This window comes from Fusarium falciforme, chromosome 6, assembly GCF_026873545.1.
Source record: "Fusarium falciforme chromosome 6, complete sequence".
Lineage (NCBI taxonomy): Eukaryota > Fungi > Ascomycota > Sordariomycetes > Hypocreales > Nectriaceae > Fusarium > Fusarium falciforme.
Genome location: NC_070549.1, coordinates 1,586,986 through 1,614,211, shown reverse-complemented (window position 1 = coordinate 1,614,211; position 27,226 = coordinate 1,586,986). Strand labels below are relative to the sequence as shown.

At 53.1% G+C, this 27,226-nt stretch overlaps 9 protein-coding genes across 9 annotated transcripts; 6 read left to right on the top strand and 3 right to left on the bottom strand.

Annotated features, from left to right (window-relative positions):
• Positions 1 to 116: 116 nt before the first annotated feature.
• On the bottom strand, positions 117 to 1,535 carry NCS54_00805200 (Hypothetical protein; the record flags this gene model as incomplete). The annotated part of the gene is made up of 3 exons (XM_053153453.1): positions 117 to 971; positions 1,025 to 1,265; positions 1,315 to 1,535. The coding sequence occupies 3 exons, from the start codon at positions 1,533 to 1,535 to the stop codon at positions 117 to 119; spliced, it is 1,317 nt and encodes a 438-aa protein (XP_053009428.1).
• A 2,108-nt stretch (positions 1,536 to 3,643) lies between these two features.
• On the top strand, positions 3,644 to 6,124 carry NCS54_00805100 (Zn(2)-C6 fungal-type domain-containing protein; the record flags this gene model as incomplete). Its single annotated transcript, XM_053153452.1, has 3 exons — positions 3,644 to 4,088; positions 4,142 to 5,486; positions 5,542 to 6,124. The coding sequence occupies 3 exons, from the start codon at positions 3,644 to 3,646 to the stop codon at positions 6,122 to 6,124; spliced, it is 2,373 nt and encodes a 790-aa protein (XP_053009427.1).
• A 217-nt stretch (positions 6,125 to 6,341) lies between these two features.
• On the bottom strand, positions 6,342 to 7,373 carry NCS54_00805000 (Hypothetical protein; the record flags this gene model as incomplete). Its single annotated transcript, XM_053153451.1, has 2 exons — positions 6,342 to 7,100; positions 7,254 to 7,373. 2 exons carry the CDS (start codon positions 7,371 to 7,373, stop codon positions 6,342 to 6,344), a joined length of 879 nt encoding a protein of 292 aa, XP_053009426.1.
• Positions 7,374 to 8,085: 712 nt separating this feature from the next.
• On the top strand, positions 8,086 to 9,099 carry NCS54_00804900 (Hypothetical protein; the record flags this gene model as incomplete). Its single annotated transcript, XM_053153450.1, has 2 exons — positions 8,086 to 8,102; positions 8,178 to 9,099. 2 exons carry the CDS (start codon positions 8,086 to 8,088, stop codon positions 9,097 to 9,099), a joined length of 939 nt encoding a protein of 312 aa, XP_053009425.1.
• Positions 9,100 to 9,641: 542 nt separating this feature from the next.
• NCS54_00804800 (Hypothetical protein) lies at positions 9,642 to 11,083 on the top strand (the record flags this gene model as incomplete). Its single annotated transcript, XM_053153449.1, has 3 exons — positions 9,642 to 10,386; positions 10,484 to 10,608; positions 10,655 to 11,083. Exons 1-3 carry the CDS (start codon positions 9,684 to 9,686, stop codon positions 11,081 to 11,083), a joined length of 1,257 nt encoding a protein of 418 aa, XP_053009424.1. The 5' UTR covers positions 9,642 to 9,683.
• A 2,868-nt stretch (positions 11,084 to 13,951) lies between these two features.
• NCS54_00804700 (Zn(2)-C6 fungal-type domain-containing protein) lies at positions 13,952 to 16,818 on the bottom strand (the record flags this gene model as incomplete). The annotated part of the gene is made up of 8 exons (XM_053153448.1): positions 13,952 to 14,591; positions 14,639 to 14,794; positions 14,847 to 15,068; positions 15,116 to 15,248; positions 15,295 to 15,503; positions 15,553 to 16,527; positions 16,581 to 16,663; positions 16,738 to 16,818. The coding sequence occupies 8 exons, from the start codon at positions 16,816 to 16,818 to the stop codon at positions 13,952 to 13,954; spliced, it is 2,499 nt and encodes an 832-aa protein (XP_053009423.1).
• Positions 16,819 to 20,406: 3,588 nt separating this feature from the next.
• NCS54_00804600 (Hypothetical protein) lies at positions 20,407 to 22,078 on the top strand (the record flags this gene model as incomplete). Its single annotated transcript, XM_053153447.1, has 4 exons — positions 20,407 to 20,445; positions 20,528 to 20,786; positions 20,838 to 21,441; positions 21,493 to 22,078. The coding sequence occupies 4 exons, from the start codon at positions 20,407 to 20,409 to the stop codon at positions 22,076 to 22,078; spliced, it is 1,488 nt and encodes a 495-aa protein (XP_053009422.1).
• A 1,684-nt stretch (positions 22,079 to 23,762) lies between these two features.
• On the top strand, positions 23,763 to 25,034 carry NCS54_00804500 (Hypothetical protein; the record flags this gene model as incomplete). Its single annotated transcript, XM_053153446.1, has 1 exon — positions 23,763 to 25,034. One exon carries the CDS (start codon positions 23,763 to 23,765, stop codon positions 25,032 to 25,034), a length of 1,272 nt encoding a protein of 423 aa, XP_053009421.1.
• A 904-nt stretch (positions 25,035 to 25,938) lies between these two features.
• Positions 25,939 to 27,153, top strand: NCS54_00804400 (Hypothetical protein; the record flags this gene model as incomplete). Its single annotated transcript, XM_053153445.1, has 1 exon — positions 25,939 to 27,153. One exon carries the CDS (start codon positions 25,939 to 25,941, stop codon positions 27,151 to 27,153), a length of 1,215 nt encoding a protein of 404 aa, XP_053009420.1.
• Between the last annotated feature and the right edge of the window lie 73 nt (positions 27,154 to 27,226).

The window sequence follows — 27,226 nt, the reverse complement described above, 5'->3', positions numbered from 1 at the left end:
CCCATGCGAGAAGATGAGGCTATTTTGCAAAGGATTTGAGTAATGACAGAAGCGACATGAATGATTTGATATGATTTGATTTAGTAAGCGAGGGATAGCCGGGAGTGATGATAGGTTCAATATATGTCCCATAGGCTGATTTTCCCGTCTTTGGCACCAGCTGCAATCCAATGCGTTTTTCTTGCCGTGGCTATTCGCTGGTCCTTGACACTGAGACCAGTTCGAATAAGAGAACCGGCTCTTCTACTCACAATACTTTGGTTTTGACTTCCCGGCTCACCTGCTTCTTGACCCTTCTTGTCTTTTGCTTCCTCCGGAATGGTGACATCAGCAAAAGCGACGGCATAGCATCCAACTTGATGCCATTTCAACACCGCCAGCTCCTTCATCGTCTTGGCAGAGTACACCCGAACCTTGGAGTCCCAGCCTGCTGTGGCGAATATCTTGCCGTCGGAGCGTATGGAGAGGCTCTGCTGGCCGGAATGTTTGGTGTTGATAGTCTTGAGCGGATCTTTCCAGGGAACACCTTTCCGAGGCGGAACCGACTTGCTCTGTGAGGGTGAGCCTTTTAGGGCCGCTGATAAAAGAGACTTGGGAGCTTTCGGCTCCTCGTCTATTATCTCAACGACGCGTTCAGTGCTGTTTTGTGGTTCGGTGCCCTCAATGGGGAAAAAGAGGTCTGATGGAATGGGGTGCTTGGCGATAATGGAATCTGCGCTCGAAGTGATGAAGTAGTCTTGGTACACGCTCAAGGATAAAACAGGTTGTGAGTGAGCCTGGGAGTGATATGTTGTTGTCCATTGACCATCAGACTCGAGACGTTGGACGGTGGTGTATCCATTCTCGAATGCCGCAATGAGGGTGAGAGCGTCGTTGTGATGGAGGAGAGCAAGACACATGGCCATGCCCGTCTTGTCCCTGGCCTTGAGGGTATGTACCCGCATTTGCGATGGTAACGTATATATGTCAATCTATTTGCGTATGAGTTTGGCGTTTGAATACTGAAAAGACGATGTAGACTTACAGCGTCAGAGGCTAAAGTGTTGGGCACGGCGATGAAAATCTCAGAAGCGGCGTCAAAAGGACCGGGCGCGCTGGAAGTTGCAGCAAAAGCGCAAAAGTTGAGCGTATTGACTTCAAGAAGATGAAGCATCCAAGGCTGCGCCCTAGGCTCTGCAACGTCCTCCACAGGCAGAGCCTTGCTGAGATGCTCCTCATCCGCCTCACCGAGCTTCCATACAATAAGCTTCATGTCGCGCCCATGACTGTCATACAATCAGTAACTATCCCTCGCAATGAAAATTGACGATTTACGTGATAATCTTGTCGTCGCCCCAGCCGCGGATACCCAGAATGGCCTTTTCGTGCGCGCGCCAGACGGCCTTGGGCCGCATGATGGTGAGGTCCCAGACGACGACGAAGCCATCCGCGTCGCCCGTCACGAGTCGTTCATTGGATCTGATGAAGACGGCGGCGTGCACCTGCGATTTGTGACCGCGGAGGATCGATTTCGGTGACGGCGCGGAAGACGCCATTTTTTTTCTTCTTTGGTTGGTGAAGGTTTTTAGGAATCCGAGATGATCATGGAAGAGTTTGGCGAAGGTGAGGTTGGAATTTGGTTGGGTGTTTGTGGAACACCAAGGCGCTTTGGTCATTATCACGGCAAAACTCGCTCGTCGACATCTCCCACATAATCATAGTTATGGAGTTGATTGAGTCCTAATTATAATAATTCATTATAAAGAATGTGCAGATAGCTCTGTGAAATAGAAAACCTATTCTTCCACTTCCACTTTCACTTCCACTTTCGCTTCATTCTTTGCCCGGGTAGTGGTGATGGTAATGGTTGTGGTCGATCCGGTTCAGTCGCATATAATTGTTCAAAAGTGACACAACACTTGAAGCTCTTCACTGTCGATTCAGAAATGTCGACAATCGTGATCCATGGACGAGAGAGACGTGGGTTAGAGGTAATGCCCCAGGAATTTTGAACCAGAAAAGTCAACCCCAGGAACCTCCAAAGAACGCCGGAGATTGTATAAACACTTGTTTTTGATACCTCTTCTTTGTTACCCATAGGTAGGCACCGCGACATGGACGGCCGATATGATACCAAGTGTGAGGGAACCTTCTGTATACACTCGTAGTCCAGATGTGCACTTGCCCTAACAAAGCTTCGGTCTGCTCTCGGTGTTGCACAACACCAGCTGCAAGTCATCTCAATATGCATTAAGAGTTAGACTTCCAGGCCTCCAAGCTGAGAGACCACCAGTTCCGAGCCCAAGGACGCACGGCAGGTACCTCCCACCATCGCTTCGACTCTTCAGCTCGGCTTGGCAGCAGGCGTGCCATGCAACCACAGACAGCAATTTACACTTTGAGCATTTCGGCGTACCGGTGCGACTCGAAGCCGTGTAGCCCAACACATCGTCTGATGGAGGGCGAGGGAGAAAGAAAGAGAGTCATTGGGGGACCACTGCCGCAGGACGAGACACGGTACACACGAGGGGAGGGGCCAGAGGGATATTGACAGACGAATCGATTTCAATAAGCGAAAAAGGCCGGCGGATGGAAGGAAGAGGCATGACGATATTGGTCCAAAATCCGCCCAGAGACATTTCTTCCCCCTTTCTCACGCCCTGTCAATCCGGCTTCCGGCAGCGACCAAGTCATGATCCTGGGCGCCACATGTGTGATGCATGGGGGGAGAGAGAGCCCATATCCGGCACATGGGTGATATTTCGCTCCCGTCCCAGTTTATTGCCCTCTGCCGGAGAGGGGAGGCGTATGCTTTCTTTTTTCTTGTCTCTGATATTGACTGATAGCGACGCATGGATTTGTCATGCGAATCACGGTCGTTGTCGGTCCAATGCCCAGAGTTGTAAGAGCCGTCGTCCTAAAATCTCTCACTCTGAAGTTTCTCGAGGACACAGAGAATTGGCAGAGACAGAGAGATTGATACACAAAAGCCATGCCCGTGTAATGGTCTCAGCATCTGTCAGCCTGCCTTTCCGAATCACAGCCGAATGCCACTCGTACTCGCACGACAGGCCTCTAGATGGGCTCGCCGACTGCTCATATAGATGATCCAGCGCCTCGGGTTTCGGCGGGACAGGGTGCCCCCAGAAGCACTTGCTTGATTAGAGAAAGGCTCGGTTATCGTTGGGGATTCCAATTGCCGTCCTTTTTGTCCTTTGCAGCCCTTCTCCGGTTCATTCTCTTGCATCGTCCCGTTTGCCGGCCCTATCGCGCGCGCTGCCTGGTCCTATCCTACCTCCGACGGTGGGGCGGAGTCAATCCCGAACCTGCGCGGCCTTGTCTCCCGACTCGGGGATTCAGGAACCGACCGGCTGTCGCCCGTGGCTCGTGGATCCTATGATTTCATCGAGTCTCGTGCTGGCCGACTCGAGGCATTGGCTGTTTTGAACAAGAGGTCCCGAGGCTGGACGATAGCATCGGTCCTGCCTCTCTTCTCCGTGTCAAACAACTAACACCAAACACTAACACCAACCACCCCCCGGCAACTTGGACATAATCACTCACCCTCACCTGGCCTCTTGCCCGGAGAGCCAGGCGGCCAACTGTGTCTGCGCACCAAAGCCTCAATGACATCGCCGTGCTTGGTGGTAGCCTCGGTGCGGCGATGCAAAATGACGACTCTGGAAGCAGACAGACCATGCCCTTCTCTCAAGAGTGGCATGGCCAACCACCGCTCTCCTACACGACCGACGACCCTCCCCAATTCAATCGTCCTCTTGAATTCCACCACCAGAGCTTCCCAGCTTCCGACGGGACAGACACCCATCAGACGCCGCCGGCAGTCTCGTCGGTGGAAAACACCAGAGGGATGACGACCCCAAGGACAATTGGAACCTCAGCTTCAGCTTCAACACCGGCAAAGGGGAAACGCGTGCGGACCGGGTGCCTGACGTGCCGGGAACGTCACCTCAAGTGCGATGAAGCCTCGCCGGACTGCCTCAACTGCCGCAAACGAGGCCGTGAATGCAAACGAGGAGTACGTCTCAACTTTCTTGAAATTAACCTCCACAGGCCTGCTGCTTCTATGCCACCTCCCGAGGAGTGGGCAGGTACGCAAAGCAACTACCAGTCGATCCCGGAGAAGTTGTGCTGACCGTGTTAGTCGAGTTCCAAGACGAGTCTCGAGATATCGCCTCCGAGTACCAGGGTGGTCTCGGTCGCTATGCCCCATATGATCTGGGGCCTGATAGTGTCAGCGAAAAAGAGGATCCGAAGCCTCTAAAGACGGAGGAGGAGTATCCGGAGCCGGGTCCGACTGATAGGCCAGGCTCGCGGCGGCTCCACGATTATATGGCTCCTGACGATAGCACCCCGAGGGCTTCAGAGACATCTTTACTGCAGCACCAGGATGACATGGCAAGGGGTGAAGCCAATGATGGTGGAGGAATGATAAGCGACGTTTCCAATATTGCAACTCCCTCATCGTCAACGCATTCCACCACCACCCCGCGGCCAGACTTTAACCAAGAGCAACTTGTGGCAGTAAGAAAAAGGCCATCCCCGCATCAAGCAAGTATTGAGACTGTCGATTTGGAAATGCCCCAGTTTGACAAGCCGTCACGAATGGAGAGAATACCCGTCGAGCAGGGCTTTCACGATAACCCCATCCACCCATTCCCCAGCGAGATGAGCGAAACCATGGGGCGCGACATTCTAACCTCGGCTGATGAGGTCTACTACATGCAGATCTTTGTCGAAGAGGTTGGTGTATGGATGGACTCGTTCAATAAGGACAAGCACTTTAGTAGAAACATTCCGTACCACGCCCTCAAGTCGACCATGCTTCTCAACGCACTCCTGGCTTGTGGAGTCAAGCACATCTCTCTCGTCTCACCAGAGAACCACGATAAGGCCTTGTTCTACTATAACACGGCCACGACGCAGCTTCTCCGCAGTCTGCAGAACCCCGACCGGAACACGGCTGAGTGCGCCACCACGGCCATCGTTCTCAACGTGTACGAGATCATGTGTGAGAAGCCTGCCCAGAGGATGAGCCACATCGCAGGTTCACGGGCACTGGTACGGGAGTGCGGGTGGAATGCTAGAAGCACTGGTATTGGATCAGCATGTTTCTGGTTGAACATAGGGACCGAGGTTCTCAACTGCGTGGCGGCCAACTGGCAGACGACGTGGAACCCTGACGAATGGGGTGTCGACTTTGAAGTTCCTGGCCAGGGACCTGAGAGCGAGATTGGGAATGAACAAGCATGGGTGCACCGCATCCTCTACATCGTGGCCAAGGTTGCCAACTTTCGAGCGGCAAGGGCCAAGCCTGAGGACATGGACCCGAGGGATGAACAGATCTGGTTGGGGAACCGCATGTCCCAGTGGCACGAATTGAAGAGGCTGTGCGATGACTGGAACAACAGCTGTCCCAGGACGATGCATCCGTTCGGATATGTGAAGCAGTCCAAGTCGACGGCAAAGTCGGCATTCCCTCGTATATGGTAAGCGAACTCCTATTCGAAATATCAGCCAAAGATCCAAGTTAACCTGAGGTAGGATGATACAGCGGGAAGCAACGCTGGGTCGTCTGCTTTATCACGCTGCTCACTGCATCCTCTCACAGACACATCCCCTCGAGTCCATCACATCCTCTGAGAGGATGCGATTCTTGCAACTTCACCACGCCTACCAAGTGTGCGGCATTGTAGCACACACCAACGACCGCAGCGTTTCTATTGTGGCTATCCGCTGCTTAGCAATCGCTGGCGCTGTCCTCACCAATCCTAGCGAACAGGCCGAGGTTTTGGACATGCTTGACAGGATCAACACGACGAGCGGCTGGCGCCTGAGTGCTGTAGAGATGGAACTCAAGAAGGTCTGGGGCTGGGAACGAATGAAGCTACCCGTATCGAGCCCAAAGGCAGACTCGAGTCAGAGTCAAGGGGTGCCGTCCGTGCGGAGGGCCTCAATGCCCTTGATGTCAGGGAGGGTGTCGACGCCACCAGTTATGGCTGCAGTGGGAACAAAGACACCAGTAAACCCACTGAGCTTTGCTGATTTCAAGTTGCCCAACCACCCGTACCAGAACTGGTACGAGCCACCAAACCGGACAGGTTCGTTCAACCCTCCCTCACTCTGAGGTGGGGGTTCACAATTAACTTGTGCGAGACGCTGAAGATGTGAGGACTGAGAGTTGTGAGCTGTCGAAGAAAGAAAAAAAGGAGTGTGTCTCAAGTATATGTCGAGGTTGTTTAGACGGCGTTGGAGTTCTTGGCATGTCTATTACTCTCTTCTATGTTCCTGGGACTTGCCGGTTCAACAGAGTAGAAGAAAACTTGCTTTTCGATGCTTCATGCTTAGGATTTCGCGGAGGAGCCCCCACCGGGCTGGAAATTCATGCTGTACCCGCCCGTCTTCTCGTCCTTGACCATCTGAAAGTTCTCTGTGCTCAGTCCAAACGGCTTCAGGATGCCGTTTCCTAGATCCTTTAGCTTTCCCCACATTTCTCCCATCTCTTTCTCCTGGGCGGCCTTGGTGCGTGGTGGTAGTTGTCGTAGTTGAGTTCGGACGATGCGGAGGTCGGCTGGTGCGAGACTCTCAGGCTTGGCGGCGAGTGCCTTGTAGTCCTCCTCAGCACCGGCCAAGTTTTGCCATCCGCCAGCCTCGGAGCGAGCACGAGCACGGCGCATGAGGGACTTGCTGCGGATACGCTGGATGTCGGCCTTGAGAGTCTTGACAGCATCGTCAGTTGAATCAGGAGCCGGAGCGGCTCGCGTGGCGCCAGAGCTGACAGTCTCCTCTTCAACATCATCGTCCTGCTCTTTCTTCTTCTCTTCCTCTTCCTTCTTCCCATCTGGGTTCAGTAACGGGTCCTTTTGCTCGAGCTTCTCTAAAGAGCTCAGGGCATCCGAGGCGGCCTTGATGGCATCCTTCCATTGCTCAAGCTTGAGGTGACAGGCAGCGATGTTGCTGTATACGACAGCTCGTGGGAAGTATAGATACTTTGGACAAGAGTTGATTGCATCATCGTACTTGTCTAGAGCGTTTTGATACTCTTTGGAAGCAAAGAGAGCGTTGGCTTCTTCCTTGGCAGCGGTGGATTCTTCGACCAGGGCCTGGGGATGTTAGATGACTGATACCTAGCTGGATAGAGAGAAGGGGGTAGAGTTTGAAGAGTATGAGATATAAGAATAGTTTAATGATGTGACTGGCATATGACGTGATATATCCATACAGATGATTATGCAGGGTGAATAAATCCAACATACTTGTTCCTCTTCTGGTGAGAACCTCAACTCCTCGCCATCAACCCCTTCGGCCTTGTCCTTGTCCGCCTCGACATCTGGCTTCTTTATCGCGTCATCTTTTTTGTTGTCGGTTGAACTCATTGCTGTTGTGGTCTAGGGGAGTCGTGTCACTATTGACGTGATGCAGACCAGCAGTTGCGAGGTCTGACGAGCTCAGTCGGTGAGGGTGCGTAAGAGTTTTCAAGATATGTGAGCCACACAACTAGCGGTCTGAGAGAAAAGGACTCCTTGAGATGTTCCTGGGCAAGAATGAAGCTCGAAATGCCGTGTGGTTGTTTATGCAGTGGAGACGTGATGTTGTCGTGTCTGGGTTCACTTTAAAGAAGATCGACGGGCTCCTGATCAACCATGAGCCTCACGGCTACAGTGGAGGTTGTTCCCGGCGACGGAACAGTCTAGTCCATATCTGGCCTAGCCGCAAACGACATCCACTGAAGTGGTCCCCGCTGCGGGGGACCTCTAGTGAGGGGCTCGCCTACAAATGCTTATCGCCCAGCGCCCAAACTCCCCGCCACGTGCCAGTGAATCACGGCCAGAAGAGTCACTCTCCCGCTATCGCTATCACTGCCCCGCGTCGCCAACCAACACCCTCCAGCTGCTGATAACCCAGATAAAAAAAAAAAAAACCTCGATCGCAATCTCCCTCTTCTCTTCTCTCTTCAAGCTGAGCTTCTCTCTCTTTTGGCCACGGGGTTTTGGCATTTTGTACCTGCTTTTCTTTGGCCTCGACCGCTTGATACCCATTTGCCTTTTGTTCCCTTAAGCACCCTTTTGTCCGCTTGCTTCCGCCGCAATGGCTCCTCGTACCGAGTATGTTTTGATCTGCTCCCCTCCGATTCACCTGCGATAAGAGCAAAGAACGCTGACCATGGCTTCCAACTACAGCTTCCCGCCCGTTCGGGCCTGTCTGTTCGACATGGACGGCCTCCTGCTCGACACCGAAGACATCTACACCAACTGCGTCAATATGATCCTCGAAAAGTACGGCAAAGGAACCCTGCCCTGGTCCATCAAGGCCAAGCTCCAGGGTCGCCCCGGCCCTCAGGCCAACAAGATCTTCCACGACTGGGCTCAGCTCCCCATCTCCCCCGAGGAGTACCTCGCCGAGAACACGGCCCTGCAGAAGCAGCTGTTCCCTCACACTCAGCCGCTGCCTGGTATTCCCGACATGCTGGGACACCTCGGTCGCACTCGGTACTGGGAGGTCAAGGACGGCGCCGCTACCGCCGAGGCCAAGGCCAACAACCGCGACATTGAGCCTCACCGCGTTCACATTGCCCTCGCCACCAGCTCCCACCTGGGCAACTTTCGCGTCAAGACGGATCACCTTCAGGAGCTCTTTGCCGTCTTCCCCTCGCACCGTCGTGTCCTGGGCGACGACTCTCGTCTGACTCCTGGTCGTGGCAAGCCCCTGCCCGACATTTTCCTCCTTGCTCTCAAGACCATCAACGATTCGCTCCCTGCTGGTGAGCGACCCATCACCCCCGAGGAGTGTCTTGTATTCGAGGACTCGGTCCCCGGCGTCGAGGCTGGCCGTCGTGCTGGTATGCGCGTCATCTGGTGCCCTCACCCGATGCTGAAGAAGGAGTACGCTGGACGTGAGGAGGAGGTCCTTGCTGGCCGCACGGGCGAGGCCGGAGCGGTTGACCTCCACCAGGTCGGAGAGCTCAACGACGGCTGGGCCGAGTACATGACCACCCTGGTCGACTTCCCCTACGACAAGTTTGGCATCGTTGTCCCGTCGATCGAAGTCGAGAAGGAGGACTGCATGAAGGAGTCTCCCGAGGAGGCGGTCGCTGAGGCCTGAGGCAGGCGTGAAACGGACGATCGTTGGTGGTACAGCCGCCCGGCCGTTGGATTTTCGGGCCGCGCATCTCAGGCGCGCATGGGCCTGGATGCGCTCTTTTCGGATCGGACAGATTCGGGGAGAAAGAATCAAGGGGATGGATGGATAGACAAAAGGGGTTCACGGTTAAATAAAAGGAACTTGAGACCATAGACTGTTCAGTAGACAAATCAGGATTGGATGCTGATACTCATGAATATAATGAATGGAATGCCCAGACACCCCCTCAGATATCACATTGGACAGGTCGGACCCCGTACTTCTCCACGTAATAAAATGTCGTCAATCTATCTCGATATCTTAGATCCAGGGTGCAATGCGAGTGTGGGGAGATGGATGAGACCACTTCGGCTGCCAGTAATACCACTACAGTGCCCTACAGTGCCGGCTTCATGTGCTTTGACCAACGTGGCACGGTGCAAGTCGTGCCATTCATCAACATGCAACGTTTATGCCTTCCGAGATTCTCCTATAAACCATGGACGTCTCCTGGAGGGTCAGGGCTGGCTCCTCCAAGTCGTCTCCCATACTCTGACAGACACCCAATGGCTTCTATAACGTCTTTGCCGCTACATCTCGTCGCTGACATCCTCCGCCTGCTGGACAATATCCAGCTCCTCCCCCCCGTAGTGCTGAGCCACCGCATCTTCTACTCTGCCCTGCTAGACACTCCGTCCCTGCCCCTGGACATCCTGCGCTCCCAGATCCCGGAGAACCTTTTGCCTTTTGCCGTTGCCGCGTACACGTCGCAGAAATCCGTCAGAGACCTGAACGGCCTTGACGCCGAGGCCTTCTTGACAAAGTGCTACGACTCTCCCCTCCAGAGTATCGATGGTGGTCTGCTGCACTTGTCCCTCGGCCAGGCTATCCAGGTCGGACGCATCGACGATGCCCTGTCGGAGCTGCGTGAGGAGTTTACCCTGTGCTCGCTACGTAGACTCTATGGTGTAAACAGCGATGAGTCCATCTCGGATGACCAAGGTCTCTCCCCAGGAGAGACATATCGTATCTCTCGAGCCCTGTACCGCTTCCAGATCTACCGCAACCTCTTTCTAGATAAAGTGGTGCTAGATAAGGAGCAAGACCTCTTCCCCTCCGGATACGGCGACGACGATTACCAAGACGAGGAAGAAGAAGACACAAAGCCCGACAAGAAGCAAAAGAAGCTCTTCTTTGATAGGCATTCACCTTGGGTGAATGAGCAGCTGGCCTGCGTGTATGACTATCTCGAGACGAGACTGACCGGTGGTGCGTCCCTAGACTGGTTCGTTCGTATAAACGGATGACTCCCCTTGTACTCTTTTATGTGCGACTTGTTTTAACGTATTTTTTTTTTCGTAATTAGTTATGCTGACCATCCTGTCGGCGACTCCAGCCTATCGTCAAGTCGTTGTCAATGGCTTTCAATGGGGTGAGAACCTGACAGAGTGGTTGACTGAGAAGACGCAGTTATTCGAAGAGCAACGATGCGTGAGTATATCCTGAACTCCTCAACCACGTTAACTAACATGCGTAGCTATCTCTTGGTCTTCCTCGCTTGAGTCAACTACTCAAGGCTTCCACTTATGAGGAATGGCAATGTTCTCTCGGCGAGGCAAGCAACCTCTGCCAGAGCTGTCTCGAAGAAGATCTAGAGGAATTCAACCGCGGCAAGAGACCCAGCGAGAAGCGTGGTGTCTGGCGTGTAGCCGACATGGACCGTCTCGCACAAGAGGTCGACGCCGACGACGACGTAACGGACGACCACCCGCGACAGATGTGGACAAAGGTATACTACGACAGGGTACACGAGAGATTCCGTCTAGGTGACCATGCCTTTGCGCCCATGAGGTTTGTATATGGACTAAGAGGTATTGGGTATGTCATGTGGGATGGTAAGAGGATGGAGGACGAGGTGTGCAAGGGTACCGTGGACAAGGCGTACAGGGGTGACACTGTTTTCTGAGCGTCCTTTAGTTCAGGAGTTGTTGCTTTCACGGTGTTCATTCTTCCATCCTCTGGCGGATAGTGCTTTTCATGGGGAGTCTGTATAACTAGGGTCATTTCAACTGCATAAGCATGGCATCAGTGGCAGAGGTATGGGTAAATTGCATCACATAGCCACGAGTAGCAATAGGAGCATACATTGACATTTTATTTACATGGCTCTCGATCGAGGCTTAGCGCTGAGAGTTGATCACGGCAAAGCTGACAGATGTAAGAAATCTTTTAAATTTTTTTTATCCTCGCCGTCTTTTCCTCCTCTTGTCTTGGCTATCTGGAGCCGTGGCACCATTGGCCTGTGTCTTGACCTCGGTCTTGCTCCTCTCTAGACCATTCCCCCGATGCATCTGTCCCATGTCACAGTCAAAGTTGTGCTTCCCCCTTTCAGATGATTCCTCCAGACGAAATCAGCAAGACGATAACCGTATGAACAAGGCTAGGCTAAGCCACGAAAAGACTTGGATGGACCTAGAACATGACCAAGACCATGATGGAAAGAAAGCTGTTGCAAGGACCCAGGTTACCGTTTCGTACCGATTCAAGATACGATGCACCCCAAAGAAGCAAACACCAATGTGATGTTTGCTTCTCTGGGCCCCTTCCCAACACGAGATCTTGACGAGCTAGCGATATTGGCGAGTATAGACACGAGCCAAGAGCAGACAACAATGTGATGTTTGCTTCTCTGGGCTATCTTCCGGGTCCTTCCAGTTGATATGCCGGCTGAGAAAGGAAGATGAAAGCTTCGGGAACATCGAAACGGAGCGACTGAGTTCATATCATGCCCATGTTGTGTGCTTCGAAATAAACGTTTCTCATTCTTATCAGATTCCCTTGGCTCAAGGCATGCATGACGCACCCCAGAGAAGGGGTATCATTGAGACTCGTTCCGCCATGTCGAATGCGTCGAAGGCCCTCGGAACACCAATATGATGCTTGCTTCCCTGGTTGTTGGACTCAGTTGATATGCACGGCACACATGATGCACCCCAAGAAGCAAACACCAGTGTGATGTTTGCTTCTCTGGGGCCCCAAAAAGGGGTATCATGGAAACCCATCCCCCTTTCCCACCAAGGAGGAACCATTGAAACTTTTCACTCCGATATCATCTCAGTTGGAGCCATGCACACTTGCTCCCCTCATAACGACTGAGGCGGGACCGAGCCAACCCCATGAAGTCGGGGACACCTGGATGAAATCTTCCATCCTCCACCCCAAGAAGGGGTACCATGGAGACTGAGTCTCTTAGGGTGTCGTTCTTTCCGCCACGGGCTAGTATTGGCTGGCCAACCGAGGCAACTTTTTGATGCTCGACTCATCAACGACATCTTCAAAATAGGCCATGCGATGATCAACCACAAGGGCATCTCCAGTGCATTCCCTCTCGCCCTTGCCCCCTGGAGCATGGAGCAGGTCGGGCTGCAGGTATTTGCTGCCTCGATGAAGGTGGGGGATGGCGGAAGACCAGCCCTTCTGGGTATGGACTTTCAGGGGCCGCCGAGGGTTGAAGCAGCCCATCTCCTGGTGGGAATGGAAAGAGTGCGACCTCCTTGTTTTCCGATAATCTTCTCATACTTTATATCCCCAGGAGCCTACCTCAGCGGCAGTGGTAGTGGTGGCCTTGTTGGTAGCGTCGTTATTGTGTTCTTTGTTATAGTTGAAGGCCGGCCCTTGGTGGGATAACTGAGCCGATAGATAGATAGATACTTGACAGCGCCGTCACCACCAGCCACTGGCGCCGGCAGGGTTCGCAGGGAGAGCCTCATCCTGCTCCACGATGACATCGTGGGTGATGCCAAGGCCACTGTGTTAGCATTGGGATATGATGCTATGATGTGTTGATAATGTGTTCTTTGTTATAGTTGAAGCCCGGTCCTTGATAGCATAACTAGGCCAGAAGACCCGATGACATCGTGGGTGATGTCGATTCGGGGAATAGGTTAAATACCAGGGATTCCAGAAGAGGTCATAGGGCGAGAAATCCCCGGTTACGGCATTGGGTTTTGATGCCGTCATGTATTGATAACTGTGCCATTTGTTATTGTGGCTGATGGCCCCTTTCAGAGACGTCATTGATGACAGAAACAAGAAAGGGGCCAACCACACAGAGGATCCGGGTCGAGGGCCGGCCCTTGAGGAAGGGTTCTGGGGCCAAAGGCCGACCCTCAAAAGTGTTGAGGCCTCCGAATCCGGGGTTGGCCCAGAGGCCTGCTGGTCGAAGAAAAATATGCAGTGTCGGCCACTGCCCCAGCCGCCTCTTGATCAAGGCATCCGAAGAAGCGACTGAAAATTTGAAGCAAGACGCCGCAAGTCCCTTTTTTGAAATAGTCAAAGCGACTGATGTGATGCAACGCGAGGGACTAGCTGTAAGCCTCCCAGGGTGTCTTATGGCACTCGTCGAGGTGTTGCAGATGAGCTCTTGAGCCGAATCGTGCCGTAGCTTTGGGCGAGTCTCTGGCGACAGTAGATGACAAAGAGGTTCGAGGTATGTTCTGGGTATTTCGTGGCTGGAGTGTATGCTAGCTGGGTTGATGCAAGCACGGTGCTCGAGGGAAGCGTATGATACTGGTCGTTGCCGTTGTACTGACCCATGACCGGACACAATTATACTCGTTCAGGGCGGGAAAAGAATTCCCAGGTTGTGCCTTGTCCGAGCTGCAGAACTGGGCAATCGTCTTCGGTGATCCTGTCTCAACGGTACTGAGCCTCCTCATGGATGGCTGTGACAATGCTATATGCCATGCAAGAAGCACGGTGGTAGACTTGACTGGCAGGGCGAGGCCCCGCTTGATATTGACCCCTCTGCGTCATGCTCAAGATATCCTCAACCTCACGGATTCGTCATTGGACCTTGAGGTATGGGATACACATCTCCCGTGAAGATCCAGTCCAGGTCAAGCCCCATCTCAATATCAGCAGGGCCCGTTTGTCCCAGCAGCCCCTGTCGAAGCTGAGGCGGTGATACGTGAGACGGTGATACGCCGTGAAGTTGGCCGTTATCAAGTGAGGTCCGTGTCCGCTTTCGAGGAGCAGAGTCTGCTGCTGCGGTTGGTGAGGTTCGTCGTGCTCTTGTCGTCCGTCCGTGAAGCTCCCACTGCCGCTGCAACAGAACGAGAAAGTCTCTGGCCCTCTTGGCGCTCTCCCATGTAGCTCCCAGCTCATCTAGTGCTCTGAAGCAGGCACTTAGATGGAGACCAATCTCATTTTCCCCTTGGCGTTGATAGTTTGTCACGGAGGCAAAGATGAGCAGCAAAGCCGCTGAGCATGCGATGCCGACGCCTTGAATGTTCATGCGGCGGAGTGCATAGCGTATCTCGTAGAGCTGGAGGAGTTTGGCAATGGCGTACGCGGATTCTACACACATCATGCGTGCATGTGCCGCCCCAGGGCCCTGTGGAGGGAACGGTTGCACGTAAGTTCGTGACATCCATGGGCGGTGAGCGTGTATGATATTCTGGTGATATTGCATGCTGTACCAATTTTAGCAGTGTCTAATATGTATGAACAGTATACTGACTGTAGTAGGATGACGTGTGGGAGGTATGGCGTCTCGCGGTCATCGAGATCGACTTGGAGTACAGTGGGTAAGTCAGCCCGCCAGTTGAGTAGCTCTTCCACCGTCCGAACATTCATTTCTTGCAGAGTAGCAGCCGGTATCTTTCTGCTTCCATATCTATGTCCAGGTCAGTGATGTTGAATCCAGACTACCACTGCGCCGAACTCACAGAGCATATCCGAGAGGAACCATTATGTCACTGAGGAGGGTCCTTTGTCGATGTAGCTCATCCGTGTAGTCTGGTAGAGGGGTGAGCTCATCGAAGGACTTTTTCGAGACATATGGAATCCACTGTCCAGCTCTCTCAGGTCTGACGTCTCCGACAGGCTTGGCAACAGTGACGTCCTCCATGTTAATGCGGAACGGGCGCCCAAGATAGAATCCCCACATGCTGCGAAACATTAGAGAAGAGCCGCCGAATATAGACGAGGTACTTACTGGTCTACAGTATACGCTGCCCAGAAAATGTCGCGACGCAGATCCGCAGACGCCTGAGTGACGGCTTTCTTCGCCACATACGGACTCAAGTCGACATGAAGAGCCATATCAAAAGCCAGTCTCATGGCCATCCCTTCAACTAGTCAGTACTGGCTCGTTTTCACCTAGAGCTCACTTACCGCTATAGAGCCAACCCCTCGCATCTCGTTTGCAGCCGATGTCGTGGCTGCTGAGGACCACCATGGCCTGCACCGTCGCCAAGCAGGGACAGTCCAGTTCGATTTCAAGAAGCGCCTTGGCCCTGTCGGCAAAGAAGTCGGACAAGGATTTGGGAAATGTGACAAATGTTGGATGGTGTCGCGATTCAAAGGCAGCACCTAAGGAACATCTCCACCAATGTCAGCCACCTGAATTAAAGTGTCGAGAAATAGACTCACATTGAGTTGAGCAACGCCTCTGAATAGTATTGAGTGTCTTCCTTGCTGTCGCGCCAGTTGATCCTCGCTTCCTCAAACATGGCTCGGTTCACAACATGGAAAGCTGCATCTTGCCAAGTAAAGTAGAGGTTGACCAGATGCTCCTCGAGGTCAGCGGGCACAGACTTGCCGATGCCAAGACGGTCGAGGTATTCTTGCCCGTTGTTTCGAACAGTGCGATGAATAGTAAGATTGTCAGGCGCGGGCATCTCGACAAGATTGAAGTTAGATGTGGGCCCGTAGTATCGCACCTGTCCCCCGGGTCCTATTTGCAGGGACCCGATGCGATCGGAAAGCTGGTCAACGAGTACCTCGGTGCTTTCTGTGTCACTGATTGCCTCGTCGGATCCCGGGCCACTAGGCAGTTTGATCGAGTGGTGCTCGCCCGACCCGGGAGTCGGGAACGGAAGCATGCCGCCTATGGTTCCCGAGTCTAGGGCAAACGGGGGCTGGAAGTTGAAGTTTGGGTCTTCAGGATTGCCCCAAGTCCAAGAAGGCGGGTTGACTGCCAGAGAGCATGAGGCATGGTCATCTGGAGTCGGGCGTCTGATAACGTCCAGGCCATCCAAGTCCCCTATAGCGTGTGGAGGTGCCATCAAATCAGGCTGAGTGATGACGGCAACTTGTGCACTATCATCAACTCTATCCCAGACCGGCAAAGGCGCCGGGGGCGGGGGAAGTGACTCCATCGCTGCATTCGCGTTTGGTTGATTTTGGCCTGGTGATTGGCGAGGAGAAGCGGTGCCATTTGATGGTGCCCTCGCAGCATCTTTGCTGGCAAATGTGTGCGTCAGTTTTAGATGGCCAAGTACCTTGATGAGAGCCTCCTGTTCCTCCTTGGGCATGGGTGGAGGCTCAAGCGAATTCTCGCCGATGAAATTGCACAGCTGCTCGATGCGTCCAGAGAGAAGCTCGATGGCAACGCGGAGAGAGAGTCTGTGCATAAGAGAGTGAGCATGATTGAATGCGACAGCGGGATCATGACTGACTTGCGCTTGTCATCACCTGCTTGGTATCGGCAATCCTTGTTTTTGTTTTTGCAGTTGGAGCAGATGGGGGAGGCTCCATCGCACTGGGGAAGTTAGTTGATTCATGGCCACGATTTACCGTCGTCAAACTGCTTCTGATATCCAGCAAGGAACTCACCTTGACCTTGCTCTCGCGACATGGCACGCAAGCAGTGGTGACGTGCTTGCGTCGAGGCGGGCCCTGCGCTGAGGACGGCATGATTCTTCTGGGATGAAGCTGCGCGATGCTTGACGCGCTCAAGATGAAAACGACACCAGGATTAAGATAGAGACGGGGACGAGGACGTCTCGAGTGGGCTGAATAGAGGTTCAAGATTGGAGCGCCCAACTCCACCCAAGGTCAAGGTCAAGCAAGGTTGATTGAGGAGAGGAGAGGAGCAAGGGTCGGCGTTAGTGGGGAAATGTGTGCGGGGGAATCGAGCTTTGGTCAGGCGGGCACGTTGCCCAGCCAAACAGGTTCGCACAATTCAACACCACGACAGGCTGGTCTTGAACAAATTATTCTCCAGATCTCCTTGAGATTGTTTCTTCTGTTGCAGGGCAAGTTTTTGCATCCATACCATAAAAGAGTAAGCTAGAATAACATCAGTAGTAAGAATGATTGGAGGAAGAAGAACCACTCGCTGCAGCACCCATCCATGCCATCATCGTGGTCACAGCTGACCAGGGCTTGCCCAGGGGTAGGGCCTGCCCAGGAGTGCCGAGCACTGGCAGCAGTTGCTTGAACATCGTCGTGAACAGATCATGCCAACCTCAAAACGATGTGCTTTATTGCTTTAAAACAGAATTGAACCAACTTGCAAAACTTAAGCTAGCCCAGAGATCCTTTACATTTTGTCGAAATGCAAACCAGCCTAGGTAGTTTGCGACGTCCAATTCGAAGTTGAAGGTACACCTGAGGTACTGATGTTGGATGCCCGGCCTACCCTACATGAAAATTTAGGATTTTGGGGGCACCGACGTCGCACGGAATCAATGTCTCTATCGCTGTTTGAAGTCTAGATCCAACTACACGGGGCTAGGGTATTGTAAAGAAGCAAGATATTCCAATAAATATATAAGCAGGAATGCAATAAAGCTACGATCTGTAGAAATGCTACCGAGCGGAAGCGAAGGTATCATCAAAGCTGGGGTTTTACAACAAGACTGGATTCACTTTTCTAAGAGGATAGCTGGTAACGCCCGTCCGAGATATTGGATAGCAGAGGGAAGGAGAGGTCATTTTCAGACCCTGATAGCAAAGCTTGAGAAACTCATGACCATCATAATCGGGACTGTCTCTCAAGTGTGATATAAGTCTCATCGATCCATCGCAATTTACCTTGTGCGAAAAGCCCCATGGCTATCAAAGAACTGTCGAGGGTGACAAGTTGCGCAAGTTGATGTCTACACATTATTGGCGGCATTTAGGAGGGTTTCAGCGGTTTCGATCTGTGATCATCGTACTAGTCCAACTTTGGCTCGAAGTCAACAGGTCCGTCAAGCTGTGAGGAGCAAGCCATCCTCGGGTGCGAGCCAAAGCTGTCCGGGACGGAGGATTGCTGACCGCATCTACCACAAATATACCCTGATTGGACTTTAACAAGCAAATCCATCTTTTGGTTGAGTACATCGGTAGTGGATGGCTCAAAGGTCAAGCCAAGTGGAAGGGCGCTTTAGACCCCCTGATAAAACTCGAGTGCTCGTGCGAAGTCTCCGGGGCGGGCTGAGTGCGCGTTGCTCGCTGGGTAGTACGCTTGTCCCAATAGTGGCTATCAGTAGACAGTGAGGTTGAAAGGTTCCTGGTTCTTTTGGTCCGGCCAGGATAGCGAGCACAATCGCTTCATGTTTCTCTCGACGTCGTCGAGTCAATGGCCTGGCTTCTCCCGAGTAACCTGAAGTCAAGTCCAGCCACTTTTCAGGGTTTGCCCTGAGAATGAGAGCGACAAATTTCGGCTTAGGCCGTCTTGAAACCGAAGCATTTCTAGCATCGAGCTTGTCTTTGAGAGCCAAGGAGTGGGGGGAGGCGACCATTTCGAGGACACCTGATGTGGTCGTTTTGATTAGGTTTCGCGGTTCCTCACGCCTGTGCGCAGAGCTGGTCCACGGTCAATAGAAAGGACGTTGACATATGCTGGCACAAATGCGCAGAAATCTCTTGGAATGGCGAGTGCATGTCGTCCGTGGCCTCTGTGCGCTGTTTTCCCTGATCTGAGAAGCATCTCGCTCTGGCCAAGGCGATGCTCATATCATCCCCATAGTAACGAAGTCGTAAGGAGATTTCCTAGAACGGACTCGTATCGAGCTCAAGGGTTCGCTTGCTTATGCGTTAGCCGGATATATGCTGGTGTTGTTGAACAGGTGAGTGTTTTGTGATGCAAGGTACTCTTTCTGTCAATCTGTGATGGCCTTGGCTTCCGGCTGTTCCTGAAAATCAAGGCACCAAGCAAACGGCGGCTCCGACGACGGCGTGTTGTGATATCCCATGATGGACTGTGGATTCGTTTCAGGGAGAAGCGAGAGAAGAAGAAAGAAGTAAAGAATCTGGCCATGCTTTGTCAGATCGAGATGGGCATCTTGGCCTCCCCATTCAATTCCACCTTCAACGGGAACCAGCGAGCGTGACATGAGCCGGCCGGGATCCGTCGGAGCTTGGAGAAAAAAAGGCCATCATGGTGGCGGGATGGATGGAGCAGGTGGGTTTAGCTTGGAGCTACGTAACTACCTGATTGAGACAGCTGCCGAAGCAGATGGAGAATGAATTCTGGCCTAGAGTACATTTATTGTGCTTCAAAGAATAATCCAGTTTCGGTGTAGAGGCATGTAATATCAAGAATGGTTGTCCGTCTAGAGTATCATCAGCCCTCCATGTTCTGTGCAGTATCGCAAAGTCAACCAGCTTGTACCACATGTTCATGAGACGTCAATACGGCCCGGTCTAGATCCGGACCAGCATCTCCAAAGCATCACTTAAAGGACCTGCCACCCGCTCGCCCTGGATTGGAGCGCAAGGAAGTCGCTAGAAGAGCACCCATTCTTCATGACAAAGCCCAGGTGGGGTAGAAAAGCACCCATCATGGGAAACGCGGGTAGAGTCTCTACTCGGACACGGACAACGCAGCGATCTGAGGGTTATTCTCACCCATGGAAAGGGAAAAAGTACTCCACATTTCCCCAGATGCCGCCAGGCCAATACCTCGCTCGCTTCCATCCCAGAAACAGCAATTGAACCACATGAACCCCTCGATTCCCGACAGATGCCGGCTGTTGCGTCGCCACTAAAAGCCGGCGGCGGCGCTGGAGACTTGCCAAACTGCCTCCGGAGCCGAGGGAAGATCCGGCCCGGTTCCGGTTCCGGTCTGCGGGTTTCGAGTCCCGCGGGACCTGACCATGATTCTTTCTCTTTCGACGCTGTCTAGCTGTCTCAGAGGTCACCCTCACGCAGTAGGGTCGCACTGCTTTTTCGCCAGCGGTACCAGCCCCGACCTCGGGCGGCTCAAGGTACACCCCAAAGGTGAGCCGTATGGGGCTATTGATCATCTCCATGGGCGACGGCCTCAATTGACTGGTGCTCCATTGACCTTGACGGCGTAGACGCGCCTTCCTCCGGCGGGGTCGGAATTCTCGCGCGGCCATGTGACGTCTGCCCGTTGGGGTGGAATACCTATCGACGCGGGAGCTGTTGGAGCTTTAGTAGACCCGACCTCTCCAGCTTTTCCTCTTCATTCTTCCTCCACATCTTCTCTTTCTCTCTCTGTCATCTTGTTGTATTTGGCGATTTTTTATTTGCTTCCTCAACACATACACAATGGCTGCTGAAACCTACCACAAGGAGGCCATCGCTGGCGTGAGTTGCCCCTCACTCATGAAGCTTTTGCTTGCTGCCCTCACCGAGATCTCCATTGCTGACCTGCAATCGTCAACAACAGCTCAAGGACTCTAGCCTGTTCATTCAGGATGCTTTCATCGACGGCGAATGGGTCTCCAAGGAGAACAAGTTTGACGTTTTCGAGCCCTCCACTGCCACCGTCCTCGGCAAGGTCGCCAACTGCGCCCTCGAGGACTTCCAGAAGGCCATCAAGAGCGCCGATGCCGCCCAGACCAAGTTCTTCGAGACCACAACTGGCACCAGCCGAGGTGCCCTTCTGAGGAAGTGGTACGAGCTGGTCCTCGCCAACCAGGAGGATCGTGAGTGATACTGCCTTTCCAACAATGGCCCCAAGACTGACAATACCCAAGTCGCCAAGATCCTCTCCCTCGAGAACGGCAAGACCCTCCCCGAGGCCCAGGGCGAGGTCGTCTACGCCGCCAACTTCATCTCTTGGTTCGCCGAGGAGGCTACCCGCTCCTACGGTGTTACCATCCCCTCATCCTCCCCTCACACCACCCTCATGACCATCCGCGAGCCCGTCGGTGTCTGCGGTATCATCACACCCTGGAACTTCCCCGCCGCCATGATCACCCGCAAGATCGCTCCCGCCCTGGCCGCCGGCTGCTCCGTCGTCATCAAGCCCCCCTCCGAGACCCCCTACTCGGCCCTCGCCTTCACCAAGCTCGCCATCCAGGCCGGTCTTCCTCCCGCCACCATCCAGGTCCTCCCCACCCGCGACCGCCAGGCCGCTACCGAGCTGTGCACCAACCCCCTCGTCAAGAAGATCTCCTTCACTGGTTCCACCGGTGTTGGTAAGATGCTTGCCAAGCTTGCTACTGGCACCCTGAAGAAGGTCAGCCTGGAGCTGGGCGGCAACGCCCCCTTCATCGTCTTCGAGGATGCCGACCTTGACCTCGCTGCCGAGGGCGCCATGTTCTGCAAGTTCCGATGCTCTGGTCAGACCTGCGTCTGGTAAGTTTCTCCTTTCAATGCTCTGTTCATGTCGATTAACCTTGTCCCCAGCGCCAACCGACTCTACGTCCAGAAGAGCGTCGCCAAGGAGTTCACCGCCAAGCTCGTCGCCAAGGTCAACGCCCTCAAGATGGGCGGCGGTCTCGACAAGGCCACCACCCAGGGTCCCCTCGTTAACAAGTCCGCTGTCGAGAAGGTCAAGGAGCACGTCGCCGACGCCACCTCCAAGGGAGCCAAGATCGAGACTGGCGGCAGCACTCCCGACTCCCCTGGTTTCTTCCACCAGCCCACCGTCCTGTCCGGTGTTACCCAAGAGATGGCCGTCGCCAAGGACGAGACCTTCGGCCCCCTTGCCCCCATCTTCGAGTTCGACACCGAGGAGGACGCTATCCGCCTGGCCAACGACACCGAGTTCGGTCTTGCTGGTTACTTCTTCTCCAAGGATGTCAGCCGCGTCATGCGCGTTGCCCAGAAGATCCAGGTCGGAATGGTCGGTGTCAACACCGGCAAGATCAGCGCCGCCGAGGCTCCCTTCGGTGGTATCAAGGAGAGTGGTTACGGAAAGGAGGGCAGTTTGTACGGTCTACAGGAGTACCAGAACATCAAGAGCATCACTATTGGTAACCTGAACGGTTAAAAAGGAACAGAGGAAAATGGGGTAGCGAGGATTGCTTATTCAACTATGATAATGACGAGGCGCAAAAGCCCACCAGAATAACGACCGGGATCAGTAAACCCTGATCACCAAATACAAACAAGTAAAATGACCTGATGAGTTTCTGTCTGCTTGTTGTGATGATGTGGATGGGTGTCCGCTGGCTAATGTGGATGCCCCCTCAAGTTGACCCGTAAGTATAGTTGGACTGTAAGGACTCATACTTAGAGTGGCCAATGAGAGATACAACGGCTGAGACTTATTATTTGGTGGCTTGTAGCATAGACGTTATGTTATATAGGTGGAGTTAGTGACTGCGTGGACGTTCTCCATGGGCCTGAGCGGATGGCCTCCCCTCAATTTCTATCTCTTCTGAAATATCAATAATCGCAGGAGACTTTGGGTCAGCTTATACCCAATTGCAGATTACATCTAACCCAGAGACCTTAGTAAGGCATCTGAAAATTGTATTGTTTCAACTGGCTACATAAACTTGGGGTAAATATGACTAGGGAATACGGCGTATGCCCTCGGAAGGTATCACAAAGGCGAACTATAACTGGCCTAGCAGTAGCGTAAATTGTGCAACTGGCTGGAAAGATGGAATCCATAGGGCCTAAGAAGCACATGATTGTCAGAGTTGAACATAATGCGCAGCCAAAAAATCCCAGTTACTCGCCAGCCTTATATGCCCAGCCAGCCACTGGACAGGCACGGCTCAGCTCACGGTAGCGGAGACAACTCTTAGTCAGCCTCTGAGCGCATTTAGGGAGAAACGAAGCCTTACTCGAACCCGAATGACCTCACTTCTAGATAGGCATCAAAGTCCCAGATAGTGATCATGCTTTGTCGGGTTTGTGCCTCCATCGATCTAGACGTGGCCAGCGCCACAATCAGCTGGGAGGAGTTCCTTCGGCGGCCTCGTAACAAACGCTCAGCCTTTGGATATCGGCATCATGCTTCCTGGAGTGCCCTCGAGAAGGCGGCCGATGAGGGCTGCGAGATGTGCCAGGCATTCAGATCGGTAGCCATAGATGGGGTGCGGCGCGAGGCTGAATCACAGCTATGGCTTAGAATCGAAAAGGCATGTCATAGCGTCGGGTTGAAGCTGTCTAATGAAGGAGTCGCGAAATTCCTCTCACGGCTAGGTGTTTTCACTCTTCAAGGTTCGTTTCACTTACCTGTATTGATATGTCTAGCTAGCATCGGCTAATCACTTTTGCTGATGGCAGAGCATTCCATCTTCATAGGGAGAGTTATCAGCCCAGAGGCTGGACTGCCTGAAGTCTTTGACCTAGCAAGATCTTGGCTAGAAACCTGCCTCCTTCACCATGCTGGCTGCGGGCGCCCAGGAACTGCAAGACTCCCAACGAGAGTCATCGACGTAGGTCCAAGTGACGGCTCAAAAGAGGCCCGTCTGCATTTATCCAATGGAGAAATAGGCGAGTGGGTGTCTCTAAGTCATCGATGGGGAAGCCAGAATATCCTCACCACAACCCAAACGAACCTTCAAGCCCACTGCCAACAACTGTCCTGGTCCTTGTTACCAAAAACATTTCAAGATGCCATAAAGGTGACGAGAGGATTGGGCTTTCGTTACCTCTGGATCGACTCACTCTGTATCTTGCAAGACTCATCTGACGATTGGGTCAAGGAATCGGAAAAGATGGGGAGCTACTACAAGGATGCGACGCTCTCCATTGCAGCAAGTCATCCAAACAGCGCAGAGAAGGGCATCCTGGCCAAACGAGAGTCAGTTCTATTCAATAGATCTGCAGACTTCGCTATCATGGTTCCCTGCAAGTCGTCTGACGGAACGTCGAACATCTACATCAGAAAGCAACTATTATCTTTCGAAGACATGTTGGATTCCAAGCTCTTTAATCCACTCGAGCTCCGGGGATGGGTACTACAAGAGACTATGCTTGCGCCTAGGACTCTGTACTTTACACAGGAGCAAATTATCTGGCACTGCCGAACTTGTGGGAGGGTTGAAGCCGACCGGAATCCGATCCTTTCGGCATCTCTTCCATTGAACTGGACTAACCCAAAGGCTTTCATTGCATTGAATGGAACAGCTACGCCAACCGCAGTGAGAAGTGAGGACACTGATCAACCTCCGGATGCACATGGAGCGTGGCTTCGTATTGTCATCGACTTCTGTGGCCGCAAGCTCACCTACGCCGATGACCTCTTCCCTGCTATTTCGGGTTTGGCTAGACAAGTGCATAGGATGACAAGAGATACTTACTGTGCTGGCTTATGGCGAGGCGACATCGCTCGAGGGTTGATGTGGTATCGACAAGCCCCAGTCAAAGAGACCCCCAAGTATCTGGCCCCGTCCTGGAGCTGGGCGTCCAAGACATCAGCGGTTGACGGGGGGATGGATCCGTACTTCATGATCCAGAATACGCGTGTAGTTGAAGGGACGAGTCTCGAGGTAATTGATGTTCAACTAGAACTCGGGACGAGCGACCCATTTGGAAAGCTGAAAGAGGGGAGAATTCGAGTTCAAGCGTGGACATGGAAAGCGCACTTGTCTAGAGGGAGTTCGGATGCCGAAGACAATACTGGCGGAGCATCCCCGGATCCAGCTCACAGCAAGGATGAGACGACCAAAGGCGACCAAGTCCACGTCAATAAACTCGATGTTCGCGATGATGCTAGGGGACTGATATACAGCCTCGACACAGAGGAAAGTGTAGAGGAATTTCTCAAGGTCGATAAGACGCATTCACCTTTTCTGGCGCTTGGGGTAGGCGTGCTTCAAGACGCATCGGATGTTGCTCGAAGGTATGATACCGATATGATGTCTGGACTTCTACTTCGAAAATCAGCTCAGGTGGCTGGGGCATATATACGTGTTGGTATATTTGACGGGGATGTCGAGGATTGTCGGCGAGATCCATGGAAGATGGATATTGTCGATGTCGTATAGGGGAAATGCATACTGGTTAATGTCATGGTGGAGGACGGACATGATGACAACCAGCTCAAAGACTGGAAACTCTCAATGACGAAGTAACATGGATGCTTGACCCTTGTCAAGCAGTCAAGGTCACTTCAGCCCCCCTCATCCCTCGGCCATCATTAACTGTCCCCCTCAAAGTCGGCGTCTTTTCCGACGAGACAGTATAACCGAGGCCTTGTGAAGTAAGAAAGCTCGCCTGTTGCGGATTTCATCGCGTAACTGGACCAAGCAAACCCACCCAACCTGGGAATACAGGCAGATATTGACGCCTTTAAACTGCCCGTTCTCTCACCTTTTGGCAGATTCGCGTCAACCTGGAAAGAACAAAGGGGTATAGCAAAAGAGAGAGAGAGAGAGGGAAAGACGACAAGCTCGATGGTGTGTGCAAGTGCCACTGGTGACTTGGACTTTGCTAAAAGTACAGCGCCAATCCATGGTCGACTCTCATCGTGGTTAGGCCGCAAAAGGCCAACAAATATCTAGAACAGATAGATCTATACACAACAGTGATACCGCATTGTGAAAAGAGCTGGTCTGCATTGGTATACCACTGGTTTCGCTCTGTACGTCAGTGTGGAGACACATCAAGTGAAGCTATAAGAACAACACCATCCTCCCCCAGACTCACCACCAAACCCATCAACCCATTCCCCCTCTTCTCGGCGAAAACACCGTCCCAGTTTACCAATTAAACAATCTTATTACATATTTTACCCCTCAAAAGCAAGATTTGATCATCATGGCCACTCGTCTCGCTCGGGCAGAATTCCGTCGCTGCCCCGCCGCGGCGAGCATTATAAGAGCCTCGGAATTCCCATCCCGAAGCCAACTCAAACTCTGCACCTTTCATACCACGACCAGACTCTGCAAAATGGCCTCAAACGGAACTCACAAGAACGATGCTGATGGCATCTTGTCGGAGCAGGGGCAGGCGAGGCTGTTCAAGCTGTCGCCGCCCCCTTCGCTGGATGCCTTCAAGGCTATCTGCTCGCAGAGGGCTACTAAGGAGCAGTATCCTCTTGCTGCAGATGTCAAGGAGAACATTCCCATCTACAACCTTGCAGAGTACTCTACTTTGACTGAGGAGCAGAAGCTTGCTCTTCAAGATGAGTGGTACCGTGTTCTCCTCCACGGTCCTGGCGTCCTCGTCACCGCGGGGCTATACAAAGACCACGGCGTCATCGACAAGGCCACGGAAACGTACGCAAGAATCATCCAGAAGGAGAATGAGGGTACCAAGATTTCCGGGGACCACTTTGCCGGCGCCGGCAAAAACGACCGTATCTGGAACTCGTTCAGCAAGCACGGGCTCGAGGATCCGGCTTCGTTCCTGAGCTACTACTCCAACCCGTACCTCGACCTCATCTTTGGCTCTTGGCTCGGTCCTGGATACCGTGTTACTGCGCAGGTCAACAATGTCCGACCTGGTGGGCAGCCGCAGGTTTCTCATCGTGACTACCACCTCGGTTTCATGTCCGCTGAGCGCTGTGGCGGGTATCCTCGAGCTATGCAGGTTGCCAGCCAATGCCTGACACTCCAGGGTGCTGTTGCCCACGTTGATGTCCCCCTCGAGAGTGGCCCAACTCGCCTTTTGCCCTTCAGCCAGGCCTTCTCCGCCGGGTACATGGCCTACCGTCTCCCAGAGTTCAACGAGTTCTTCCTGGAAAAGTACGTCGCCCTTCCGCTGCAGAAGGGCGACGGCCTCTTCTTCAACCCAGCCCTCTTCCACGCCGCAGGCGAAAACAAGTCCTCCGACATCAACCGTTTGGTGAACCTACTCCAGATCAGCAGCGCTTTTGGCAAGCCAATGGAGACGATTGACGCTCTGCCGCTGGTGGAGAGCACGTGGGACGACCTGACGGCCTTGTACAAGGCAAAGGGTCTAAGCGACGAGGTCAAGATGTTTGTGTCAGCTGTTGGTGAAGGATATCCTTTCCCGACAAACCTGGACAACAACCCTCCGAAGAACGAGAACATGGCCCCTGATTCGGAGCAGGATATTATCCTGGGGGCTCTTGTCAAGGGGAAGAGCAAGGCCGAGGTCTTGGCCGATCTTGAGACTTTCAGGACAAAGATTAAGGCTTGAGTGAACGTTTCCGAAGCCCCAAAGAGGGAAGAGGACGACTTGTAGGATTCTGGAGGCAAGATTAGTAGCATTT